At 56.4% G+C, this 13146-nt stretch overlaps 1 protein-coding gene across 1 annotated transcript; it reads right to left on the minus strand.

The window, feature by feature from the left end:
• Positions 1-21: 21 nt before the first annotated feature.
• ACVRL1 (activin A receptor like type 1) lies at positions 22-11746 on the minus strand. Its single transcript, XM_079329229.1, has 10 exons — positions 11472-11746; positions 8718-8788; positions 6762-6986; positions 6331-6530; positions 6140-6239; positions 4877-5023; positions 3621-3896; positions 2451-2648; positions 1314-1444; positions 22-1231 (listed from the first exon to the last, which is right to left on the minus strand). The coding sequence occupies exons 1-10, from the start codon at positions 11591-11593 to the stop codon at positions 1097-1099; spliced, it is 1605 nt and encodes a 534-aa protein (XP_079185355.1). The 5' UTR covers positions 11594-11746; the 3' UTR covers positions 22-1096.
• Positions 11747-13146: the final 1400 nt, after the last annotated feature.

A 13146-nucleotide genomic window follows, 5' to 3' on the forward strand; every position in this document is an offset into this window, starting at 1 on the left:
TGGCAAGGAAAATGCTGGCAAGGAAGAATCACCACGGGACCCTCATTCTGGAATACTCCAGCCACGCTGGACGCTCCTCATTTTTGGGCTGGGTGTGGATCAGGGCTGGCCGGGGGAGGGATGCTGCCCTTGGACCATCCTTTCCCAGCGAAACCCATCCCTCCTTTAGCGAGAAATGCGCCGAGCATCGCAGCTCTGCCGGGGAATTCCTGCCAGCGCCGGGCGGGCGGGTCTGGGCAGCTCCTCCGGCGATGGTGCCGGCGCTGGGTGGGTGCCCCGTGGGCTGGGGGTGCAGCACAGGGTGGTTCTGCCATCGATGTCTTTTGGGCTGGGGGTGCAGCCAGGCTGGTTCTGCCATCGGTGCCCCTTGGGCTGGGGGTGCAGCCAGGCTGGTTCTGCCATCGGTGCCCCTTGGGTTGGGGGTGCAGCACAGGGTGGTTCTGCCATCAGTTCCCCTTGGATTGGGGGTGCAGCCAGGCTGTTTCTGCCATCGGTGCCCCCCCTGGGCTGGGGGTGCAGCACAGGGTGGTTCTGCCATCGATGTCCTTTGGGCTGGGGGTGCAGCCAGGCTGGTTCTGCCATCGGTTCCCCTTGGTCTGGGGGTGCAGCACAGGGTGGTTTGCCATCGGTTCCCTTTGGGCTGGGGGTGCAGCTCAGGCTGGTTCTACCATCGATGCCCCTTGGGTTGGGGGTGCAGCTCAGGCTGGTTCTACCATCGATGCCCCTTGGGTTGGGGGTGCAGCCAGGCTGATTCTGCCATCGGTTCCCCGAGGGTTGGGGGTGCAGCCAGGCTGTTTCTGCCATCGGTGCCCTTCGCCGTGGCATCCAAGACTCCGGGTGGGCGACCAGCTGCCGTCGAGACGCGCCGGTGTCGGGTGACGGATTCGAGGGATATTTTTATGGTCGGGTGAAAGATTCCTCCTTTGCTGGCTTTTTTTTTTTTTTCTTTCTTTCCTATTTTTTCCCGTGCTTGCAAATTCAACCGGCTCGAAGGAGGGGTGGGAGAGGCAGGAGCTGTGAGGAAACCCCTGTGTGACCGGAGCCATCCCGTCCCCGGTGCTGCCCGTCAGTGGCTCCGGTGTCCGGTTCCCGGCGCTCACTGCTCCGGTTTTGGCTTCTCTACGGGGTTGTTCAGCTTCTTCAAGGTCTTTTTAATGCGCAGGGCGGTGAGACGAGCCGAGGGGCTCTGGTACCAGCACTCCTTCATGATCTTGGCCAGTGCCGACAGAACCTGGGAGGCACAAAAATAAAGGGTTTAATGGGTAGCAAAGGTCCGGCTCTGGCTGGGAGGGGTCGGTCCCCCCGGGACTCACCGAGTCGGAGAAGAGGCGATTGGGGATCACGGGGGTCTGCTGGTCCACGCACACCACCTTCTTCATGTCCTCGAAGCTGGGGTCGCTGGGCACGGCGTCGAAGAAGGGCGGCCGATACTCCTCCACGATGCCTGCGGGACGGGGCGGGGTGAGGACGGGGGAGAGCGGGGGGTTCACCCCGGTCCTGCACATCAGGGACTGCGCGGAGGGTCCCGGCACCCCCGAGCTGCTCCTGCCTTTGGTGGCACTTGGGGAATGGCCAGTGGGATGTCCCTCACCTGGCACATGGCTCTGGTACCGCTGGTGGCTCCGGCACCAACTGCAGCCCTGGCACCAGCCCGGCACCAATATCAGCTCCGGTACCAGCCCTTGGCACTGTGGCCACCTCCACTCAGCACCTGGTGGTCAACCTGCCAGCTGGCCCAGCTAATCTCTGCTTAACGCTCGTGTGTGTCCGTGTCCCCGCGGGATTTAATGTCTCTGAGAAGCCTCGAGTCCCCACCAGCTCCCTGCACCCCAAAACTTCGGGGTCCCCTGGAGTTCCCCATCCCTGATCCCCTGAACCTGTTCTGGAGAGCGAGGGGTCCTGGAAGGGTTAAACCCAGCCGGTTGAAGGTCATTCCTGCGCAAGGCTGGAGTAATTCGGAGTAAATGTGTAATCTGAGGGAGCCCTGGGGCCGTAAATGAGATTATTCCGGCCAGACTGCGCCTGGGGGGACTTTCCACCCCACCCGCCAGCGCCCACCATTTAATTAATGATTTTTAATGGACTTTGCCGTGATGAGCAGCGTTGACCAGGCGGCCCCAGTTGGGTTTATCCCCAGTGTGAAGGGACCCTACCCTTGTCCCAGTCCCGAGCTCCCCAGCCAAACCCGGCGGCCGGAGGTCCCGGCCGTGGCCGCTTTCCAGGCAGCGCTTGAAGCTGCTTGTTTTCTAATCAGCGCTGAACAAACAAAGCACTGATTGAGTCTAATGGGCCCTTTAATCAGGGAGCCGGGTGCTGACACTAGATTACAGTGTTTATAATTTACAGCTAATCTTCTGGGCGAAGGAAAAGGGAAGAAAAAAAAAAAAAATAAAGTAGCAGCAAGAAAAGGAGGGAAGGAGGGAACGGGCGGGGAGCCGGGAGCCGCTCACCATTCACCACCGTCCGCCGGGTGATCTCCCAGAGCACCAGCCCGTACGCCCAGATGTCCGTTTTCTTGTAGGACTCGAAGCAGTCGGTGCGGATCTGCTCGCTCAGCACCTCCGGGGCCATGTAGCGCTTGGTGCCCACCCGGGGGTTGTTGCCGATGTCCAGGTAGTCGCTGCCCTGGGAGTGCATGACTGCCAGCCCTAGGGGGACAGATCACAGAGTCATTTGGGATGATTTTTAAGGTCATCAATTCGGCTATAAAATGCTGGGATACCGGTCGTGGTCCGTGCTGTGCTGGTGTTGGATCCATGTGGCTCAACGTCCCTGAGGTACCAAAGCCCCAGGACACCACGGCCTTGTGGCACCATCACTCTGGAATATTACAACCTCAGGATATCACATTCCTGGAGCATCACATCTGTGGAGTTCCACCACCCTGGTGCACCATGGGGTACCTCATGACTGGGGTACCATATCATTAGGGTGCCAAATCATTGGGATATCACATCCCTGGAGTGCCACATTGCTGGGGTACCTCATCCCTGGGATATCACATCACTGGGGTACTTCATCATTGGGGTACCACATCATTGGGGTGCCACTTCCCTGGGGTGCCTCATCAGTGAAAGCTGCACCCCTGGGGTACCACATCCCTGGGGTACCACATCCCTGGGATATCTCAATCACTGGGATACCCCAAATCACTGGGGTAACACATCCCTGGATGCCTCATCACTGGGGTACCACATGCCTGGATGCCTCGTCACTGGGGTACCACATCCCTGGGGTACCCCATCCCTGGGATATCTCATCCCTGGGATATCTCATCCCTGGGGTACCACATCCCTGGGGTACCACATCCCTGGGGTACCACATCATTGGGCTTCCTCATCCCTCGGGTGCTACACCCCTGAGAGCTGCACCCCTGGGGCTCCACACCCCCAAGTGCCACTTCCCTGGGGTGCCACATCACTGAAAGCTGCACTCCTGGGGTACCACATCCCTGGGGTACCTCATCCCTTGGGTGCCACATCCCTGAGAGCTGCACCCCTGGGGTACCACATCCCTGGGGTACCTCATCCCTTGGGTGCCACATCCCTGAGAGCTGCACCCCTGGGGCTCCACATCCCCAAGTGCCACATCCCTGGGTACCCCTCCCACCCCTCTCTCACCCAGATCTGCGATGCAGCACTGCCGGTTGCTTTTCACCAGGATGTTCCTGCTTTTCAGGTCGCGGTGGGCGATGGCAGGTTTGCCTTGCGTGCCAAAAATCTCCACGTGAAGGTGGACGAGGCCACAGATGATGGAGGAGGCCAAGCCCAGGCAGGTCTCCACGTCCAGGGCTGTCCTCTGCAGGTAGTCATACAGAGACCCGTTCTCGTGGTAGTGGGTGATGAGCCACAGCTGCGTGCTGGAGTTCCTGGATGTCATGTCAGAGGCGATGAAACCTGGGAAGGAACAAAACCAGGGATCATGGACTGGCCCAGGATGCACAGCAAGGATGGAACTGATCTCCTGGCTGCTTGTGTTGAGTTGTGTGGCCAGAAATGTTCTGTCACCATCTGTTACAACCAGGTGGGGCAGGGACCCTGATCTACTGGCACATATTATCTGCTAACGGGCCAGGTGTTAAAATCAGCTGGGGCAATCATCTTTATCTTTTTATAGCCCATCCTCCCTCCAGGAGATATCTCCTGTTCATGGCCATTGAGTCCCAGTGCATGACTGATAAAATTCCATCATCCCACTGGGAGATGCTCCAGCCAGGGCAGGAGCCAAGACTTTCCTACCCAGAGAAAAACTCAGATTTTGGACAGCAAGTTATCCATCTTCCCACTGGATTCCAGAGGAAAGCCAGACCTTTCCACATCATCCCTGGAGCTTCAGAGGAAACTGCACCTTCTGCAGGAGCACTGCTCCAGCTGAACCACATCTGCCCCTGCAGGAGGATGCAGCCACCATTGAATGGGACTGTGCCACCACCCTGACTGACTGACGGGTGTCAGCTTGGATTCTGACTCTGGCAGGGTTGGGATTGTTCTTTGTAATCCTGTATTTCTATTTTAATTATTCTAGTAAAGAATTGTTGTTCCTAATTCCCCTATCTTTACCTGAGAACCACTTAATTTCAAAATCATAATAATAATTCAGAAAAGGGAGTTTTACATTCTCCATTTTATAAGGTTGAGGTGGCTTAGAAAGTGGACCAATAGAGTTATAAATTGAAAGCTACTCAATTACCTTAAGACTTTAGGTAAAAAAAAAATGACCAATTACCTAGAAGAGCTAAAGACCAATAAAAACTCTAAAAGATAACAGGGGGTCTATCATGAGTCTTTCTAAGGAATGAAGGATTTCTGATCTCAGGGGATAAGTTTCCAAGGGGTGTCTGACCCCCATCCCCCAGCCCTCCTGGCCCCCCACTCACCCAGGATGTTGTCGTGCCGGAGCAGGACCGTGTTGTAGATCTCAGTCTCGCGGAACCACGACTGCTCATCCCGGGAGGAGAAAATCTTCACAGCCACGCTCTCCCCGTGCCACACGCCTCTCCACACCTCTCCATAGCGCCCTTTACCTGGCACAGCCGTGGCACGGAGTCAGGCAGTGCTCCAGGAGGCAGGTGATGCACCTGGATCCCGTGTGGGACAGCACAGGGGTCCCTGACCCACCCAGCTGCTCCCTCCCTCCCCAGGCAGCAGCACAGGGGTAGAACTTGGGGTTGCTGCTGGGTTAAGCTGGCATGGTTGAGCCCCTCCTGGGTTTGAAGTTGTGGTGCCATCACTCAATCACCAGGTGGGTGTTTTGGGTTGAAATACAGGATGTGGCCAGAAATGTGGATTCTGTCACCATCTGTTAAAACCAGGTGTGGCAGTAAACCTGATCTCCTGGAACGTATTATCTGCTAATGGGCCATCTTTAAACCAGCTGGGGCAATCATCTTTATCTTTCCACAGCCCATCCTCCCTCCAGGAGCTATCACCTGTTAATGGGACATTGTTAAAAACTGGGTGTGGCAGTGACACTGATCTCCTGGTACATATTATCTACTAATGGGCCATCTTTAAACCAGCTGGGCAATCATCTTTATCTTCCCACAGCCCATCCTCCCTCCAGGAGATATCTCCTGTTCATGGTCATTGAGTCCCAGTGCATGACTGATAAAATTCCATCATCCCACTGGGAGATGCTCCAGCCAGGGCAGGAGCCAAGCCTTTCCTACCCAGAGAAAAACTGAGATTTTGGACAGCAAGTTATCCATCTTCCCACTGGATTCCAGAGGAAAGCCAGACCTTTCCACATCATCCCTGCACCTTCAGAGGAAACTGCACCTTCTCCAGGAGCTCTGCTCCAGCTGAACCACATCTGCCACTGCAGGAGGATGCAGCCACCATTGAATGGGACTGCTGCCACCACCCTGACTGACTGACAGGTGTCAGCTTGGATTCTGACTCTGGCAGGGTTGGGATTGTTCTTTATAATACTGTATTTCTATTTCAATTTTCCTAGTAAAGAATTGTTTTCCTAATTCCCAAAGGCCCCTTAATTTCAAATTTATAATAATTTGGAGGGAGGAGGTTTATATCCTCCATTCCAAAGAGAATCTTTTCCTTTTATTGGCAGACAGCTGTCCGCCCAACCTGCACACTGGGGGTGACTGGGGCAGCCTCCCCACCTCAGCCAGTCTCCTTACCCACACATTCCATGAGGGTGATCTGCCGAGCCACCGTCCTCTGCACGAGGAAAGGCAGCCCAGAGCCGCTGCCTGTGGTGCAGTCATCGCTCAGCAGGTCCTGTGCAAACACAGCAGCCACGGGCTCAGCATGGAGACCATCCCCACACACACCCTGGGGATGTTTAGGGTCCCTCACTGAGCTCACCCACCTCTAAGGTGCTGTCTCCCATCATGGATGCCTTGAGCATGAGGTCTGTGTCACCAAAGTCGCTGTGCTTGTGGCGGTGCTGAGCCAGCTTCCAGCAGAACAGCGCCGTGAGCGCCATGAGGACGAGGAGGGAGAGCAGTGGGATGAAGATCATCAGCAGGAGGTTGGGCAGGGAAGGTGTCTTTACCAGGGCATCTTCTCCTGGGGGAGGGAAACAAGGGATGGAAGCATGAGGGTGGACCTGGGGTTGGGCTTGGAGCTGGGGGGAAGCATCCCTGCATTGGGATCAACCCCATGGATGGCAGCACAGCCTGAGAAGGGACACCTGAGGACATGCTGGTGTCTCTGTAAGTGCTGAGTGAGCTCAGGGGTGTCCTCAACCACACCTCCAGCCACGTGGGCAGCTCATCCCACCCCTGTTTGCCCCTGTACCTTGCAGGTAGATCTCCAGCTGGGCGTTGCACATGTGGAAGTGGCAGCACCTCGTGCCGTACTGCTCTGTCACGGGCGTGTGGCAGTGCTCCAGGATGTGCTGGGAGAAGCAGCCCCGGTGCTGGATGATGGTGCCCTCCTCCCTCCTCTTGCTGACAAAGCACACCTTGCCCGTGCAGTTGGGCTGGCTGCAGTGGGGCACATCACAGGCACACAGCAGCTCCTCTGCAGGCATGGGGAGGGGACGTTGTGCCATGGGTCACCCCGCTGCCTATGGGGTCACCCCACAGCCCATGGGGTCATCCCACTGCCCACGGGGTCGCCCTGCTGCCATGGGGTCACCCCACAGCCCATGGCGTCATCCCACTGCCCACGGGGTCACCCTGCTGCCATGGGGTCACCCCACAGCCCATGGGGTCATCCCACTGGCTGTGGGGTCACAGCACTGCCCATTGTGCCATGGGGTCACTCTGCTGCCCACAGGGTTACCCTGCTGCCATGGGGTCACCCCACTGCCCACGGGGTCACCCCACAGCCCATGGGGTCATCCCACTGCCCATGGGGTCACCCTACTGTCCATGGGGTCACACCTCTGCCCATTGTGCCACGGGGTCACCCCACTGCCCACGGGGTCACCCTGCTGCCCATGGGGTCACACCTCTGCCCATTGTGCCATGGGGTCACTCTGCTGCCACAGGGCCACCCCACTGCCCATGGTGTCACCCCACTGCCCACGGGGTCACCCCACTGCCCACGGGGTCACCCCACTGCTCATTGTGCCATGGGGGTCACCCCACTGCCCACTCAGGAGCTTTGGTGGCTTTGGGGACAGGAACTTTGTCCCAAAGACTCCTGAACCAAATTTTGAGTCTGAGCAGCCTGGGACCATCCCAGAAGGAGGGGAAGGCTGCTGTGAGTGCTCAGCCCATCCTGACACCTCCTGGAAAATCACTGGACTCCAAGCCCCAGCCCTGAACATGGGTGTCACCTGTTCCCACAGCCCCAGGAGGCTCCGTGGGATGAACTGGGATGGACTGGGATGAACTGGGATGAACTGGTTTGCAGCACACAGAGTCACATCCTGCCCACAGAATCCCACGGGACTTGGGGCTTATGGGAGCCTGATCTTGGGAGCTGGGGTGGACCAAAAGCCCCAAATTCAGGCAGTGCCTCCCCTGTGGGTGTTTTGGAAGCTGGCTGCCAAACCCAGGGTCTTTCCTGGAGTTTCTCCTGACTTCCCTGAAGACACTTTCCTAAGCCATGGTGCCAGAGTGGCTCAGATGGCAGCCACGCTCCCAAATTCCTAATTTAGCTCTGCCCTTTTGCACAGAAAATATCCCTCCTGGAATCAGTGAGTTCAGTGTGAGGGCAGCCAGACATCCGGTGGTGAGGGGACAGTGTGGGGGACAGTGAGGGGACAGCAGGGGGGTGGCTGTGGTGGCCATCCTGCACTTCCTGTCCCCCTGCCCCAAATGCTGCCTGGTGCCAGTGCCATGGGGTGGTGGCAGGGCCAGTTTGGGGTTGGTGGCCCCCTGGGCAGGACAGGGACTCGGTGGGGACTCATCCCCCCAGTAATTCTGCTGCTCCCCAGCACAGCCACGTTATCCTGGACCCCCCTGCCAAAGCACAGCCTGGATCTGTCCCCAGGCCACCTGGGGCTCCTCTGGGAAGCTGAGCAGCTCTTCCTGTCTCCCATCATCATCATCATCACCACCATCACTCTTGGGAAACTCACATTTTTTAATATGTGCTACCAGCCTCTCCCCATCTCCCCTCCGGTGACAGCAAAGCGCTTTGATCAACCACAATTAATTAAGCTGAGATCCTCTCTGGGGGGTGGCTCACCCTCCCACAGAGGCACAGCACAGTCTCTGAGGATCCCAGCTTCCTCCCTGGGTTTTATTTTGGGTAGAGATGCTCCCAAAAAGCCAAAGGTTTATTTTAACCTGCACTCACCGGCGGCGAAGCCGAGGGACAGAGTCACCAGCAGCAGCAGCACCCGGCCAGAGGCTGCAGATGGCATCATCCTACAGGGAGCAGAGGGGTGAGAGAGAGCAGAGGGGTGACAGCAGAGGGGTGAGAGCATCCCCTGCACCCCCAGGGCTCCCCCCACCCATGGGGGCTCGGGGCAGGCACAGAGTGAGGATGTGCTGCTCCCAACACAGTTTGACTCCGGACATCCTGGGTACAGCCCTTCCTGAGAACAGATCCCAGCACCTCCCAGGCTTGGGGGACCTCCCTGCCCATGGCTTGGGGTGCCACTGTGGCCCCACAAAGCTCAGGAATGAGCTGGAACCAGGCCTGGCCATGTCCCTGCAGCCCCAACCTCCTTCCTTCTTCCCAGTGATCACACACCAGCATTTCTTGCTGTTCCATGGCTCCTGCTCCCTAAAATCACGACCCCCAAGGGTCTGGCAGCCCTGAGGATGCCCTGCTGGACATTCCAGGTTTGGCAGGACCCTGATTGTGGGGTGGAGCTCAAAACCCCCACACCGAACCCCAACAGCACCAGAGCCACGGGCAGGGGCTCAATCCTGGGGGTGCTTTCATGTGGAGCTTATCAATGACACAAACAGAGGGGCTGGGACAGCCAAAAATTCCTTGCTGAGCCTTTGGGGGAAGTTTGGCTATTTTTAATCTTCCTTTTTTTTTTTTTTTTCCTTGTAAAAGAGACATTTCTGCCAAGGCAAACACGGATCCCCCACTGCCCCCCACCTCTCTCCACGGCCCCTCCTCAGCTCATTCTTCGTGTTCCCGACACAAACATGCCAAAGGCTCCGTTTCCTGCAATTGAAGAGCCCAGCCCAGGGCTGCTGGGACAGGAATCAAGATTGTTTAGATTCTGGCCTTGATGGGGAAGCAGAGTCACGCAAGCCCAGCCCTCAGGAGAGCACAGGGACGTGGCTGACCCCAGCAGGCTCCAGCCCTGCTGTGAATCGGGCTTTTCCTCCCCAGAATAACTCACTGGGATGCTGCTGGAGGAGAGGAATCAGTGGTCAGATGCTGGGTGCTGAGGCTGGTGCTTGGTGCTGGTGTGAGGACCCCCAGCTGGGCCAGAATCAGTTTTATTTTAAAATCCCAACTCCCCCAGAGCTGCATTTGGATTTTTTTATTTTAAAACTCAGCCCCTCTGGGGCGGGGCTGCTGGTTCCTGACTGCTGGGATGCTGCCAAGCACCACACTTGTTGAAATGCTGAGAGCTCCAGGATGCACGTGGAAGGTTGTGAATTCTCTCCTTGGAGCCATTTCCACAAAATCCTGAACCATTAGACAGCTGCAGGATATTTGCCATGAAATACAAAAGCAGGCAGGCCTCACCCAAATCTCTGCTGTGTGTGAAAAATGTGTGTTTCATTGTTGTTGTTACAGAGAGCAAAACTTAACCCAAAGCTGTTCCTGGCATCCCACAGGAAAAACATCCCAGGTTCTTCAGTAATGGCACAAACCAGTCCTGGCAAACCCATCCCTGTCCCTTCCTTCCTCTTTTGTCATCGGGAGCTGCAGCTCACGTGCCCTCCCCACATCCACAGCATCTCACCCTGCCTGGCTGGGTGCTCTGTCCTCTCCTTTGGGATTTGTAGCATCAGAAGAAGGAAAAAAAACCCGAGGGAAACCTCTGGGGTGGGATATGGTGCTGGAAGAGTTGCTGGGAGCAAGAGCAGCTGTGCTGCAGGGTCTGGAGCAAGAACAAACCTTGGGGAAGGGAATTTCCTCATCACCCCCATGGAGAGAAAAGGGAAAATGGAGCAGGAGACCACAGGAGCTCAGGGGGCACAACCCTGGGGATGTGTGGGATGTTCAGGGATCCCTGCTCTCAATCCCAGCTCTTCCTCCTTCCCCTGTGGTTTCTGCTGCTCACATGGGCTCCAGGCACAGGATGTGGCTCAGGGCTCAGTTCCCTGTGCTGCCTTTTCACACACAGCCCAGCCCCTGATGCCAGCCAGGTGAGCCAGACCTGCTCAGGGCTGGAGGAGTGGATGGACACCAGGAGCTTTGCCACAGACCCCCAGGCTCCAACCTGCTATCAGAAACAGGTGGAGGTTTTCCAGGTGGGTCACACATCCAGCATCCTTCACCCTCCAGCCTCTCACTGATGGGCATTTCCACTCCATGAACATCACACACAAAGAGAGAGAAGCAAAACCAGCTCAGGTTCACCTTGGTGAGGGGATGGCATCACCTTGGTGCTGGTGCAGAGCAGGGACTGTCCTTGTACCTCCCCAGAGGAGCTCCATGGTGGGGCTCTCCCAAGCCTGGTTTTGGAGATGGAACCTCTTTGGGCACCATTTGGGTCTCCCTTGCCCACCCTGCTGCCAGAGGGGGAATTTGGCAGTGCAAAGGGGGGAGCACTGAGGTGGCACATCCCGTGCTGCTGGACCCCACTGCCTGTTGCAGCCCTGCCAACTTTCCCTCATTTTCCCCCTCCCCTTTTCAAAATACACCCAAATTCCCCATTTCCCATGTCGAGTCCAACTTTTCTGTTCCAATTCCTTATTATTTCAGCTCTTTAGCACAGAACTGGGGACAGACCCTGCTAGCACCACACTGATGTGAGCCCTGATTTGGGCGCAAATTCCAGCATCTCAAACCCTGGTGTCAACACCAACCTCCCACCAAACACAAAGGAAACGGGGCCAAACCCTGATTTTGGGGGTAAATCAGGAGGAAGCCCTGAGCAGCCCAAGACCCCACAAACTCTTCCCCACTCACCTACAGCATCCAGGTCCTGCAGGAGCCCACGGCCCTGGAGAGTCTTTCCCAGCTGCAATCCCTCTCTTGGATCCGGGGCAGCTTCTCTCCGTGCCCTGAGCCCCAAATCCGAGGATCTTCATGGATCTGCTCCCCTCCCACCCCCCATCCTGCCCCCCTGGGGGCTCCCACAGCTGTGCCTGTCCCCCCTGTGGGGTTGCCACCCTCTCTGGCCTGGCTGCAGGGGCTCAGCTCGCCCACCCTGTTGTCCAGCGCAGCCGTTTGGCAGCTGCTCTGTGCTCTGGATGTGGGAGAAGTCAAAAAAATGTTTCTTATTACTGCCTCTTCCTGTCTGGCTTCTCTCCACCACTCCCAGCTAATAAAGCATTTCCTATTGCTGAGCACACAGCCACGACCAGCCTCCCTTCCTCCTGCTCACCAGGCCCCAGCTCCATCCTGGTTGCTTTCCCTCGTCCTTCACCCAGCACTTTCCCCACCCAGTTTCTCAATTTTCATGGGAAAAATCCATCCCATGGTGCGGCCGTGGCCATCACCACTTCACCCTGAGCATCCCAAGGAGCGTGGATGGGGATGGGAATGTTCTAGAGAGATGCTGTGGGAATGACCTCGAGCTGCTTGGCCACCCCTCGTGGGGATGGAGCCCTGGTTATTCCATGCTGGACCCAGCAGTTCCAGGGTGCTGTGCTGAAGTGGTGCCTTCTTGGGCTACCTAAAAAACAGAGGCCAGGCAAAATGAAAGGATTGAAAAGCAGTTTTATTTATTGAAGGGCTTTTAGGTACATTTCAGGCAGATAAAACCCTCTTGGGGCTACACCCAAAAATTGACCAAACTTATAAAAGTATGAAAATCTGTGGCCATTACAGGCTCAGGAGAGAATTTTAAAGGATTTTTTCTAGTTTAGCTTTCTCAGGCTCAGCTAGGATTTTTCTCAAGCTAGGAGCACTTTTTTTATTTTAAACATTAAAGAAAGAACTATAACAAAAAAATAAATACCTGCTGGATCCATAAGAAAGCTGGGACAAGATGTGTCTCCTTCTCTGACCAATGAGTCTGTATTTTGTTATGCACAAAGTGTCTTATTTAAAGCCTTCAATAAATTGTTTTTCTTGTTCTTTCTTGCCCCATGCAAGACAGTGCCATGTTACTGTGCCCTTCTGCCGATCTGTAACCTTTATACAGTAACCAAAATCCGTGACTCAAATGTACCAAAATGTACCAAAATGTGCCAAAATGTACCTGAAAGCCCTTCAATGAATAGAACTGATTGTATTTATTGTTTTTAGGCAGCCCCAAAAGGCACCAGGAGGGCAGGAGGGGATTCCCCCTGGATGGAGCCGTGATGGGGACACCGAACCCTCGCAGTGGCCACGGAGCAGCGCACGGTGGCCAAGGGGCTTCTCTCAGAGCCTCGTGCTGGCCCGTCCCCGCTGTCCCCACAGCACCACAGGGTGACAGAGCTGGGACAGCGCCGGCAGAGCCGTTCCCACGCCGGGCTGGGCACTTCCCGCTGCCCCCGAGCGCTCGGGACCCCGGCAGAGGAAGCGCCGCTTCCCTTTCTCCACTTTCAGCGCTGTTCACCCCAATCCCAGCTGCTTCTCCCTCCTCCCGTCCCCCACTTCCATCCCAAAACCCCATCCCTGTCTTGCTGCCAGCTGTTTCCCTGCACGGTGACCT

Source organism: Erithacus rubecula (genome assembly GCF_903797595.1).
Source record: "Erithacus rubecula genome assembly, chromosome: 31".
In the NCBI taxonomy this organism is placed as follows: domain Eukaryota; kingdom Metazoa; phylum Chordata; class Aves; order Passeriformes; family Muscicapidae; genus Erithacus; species Erithacus rubecula.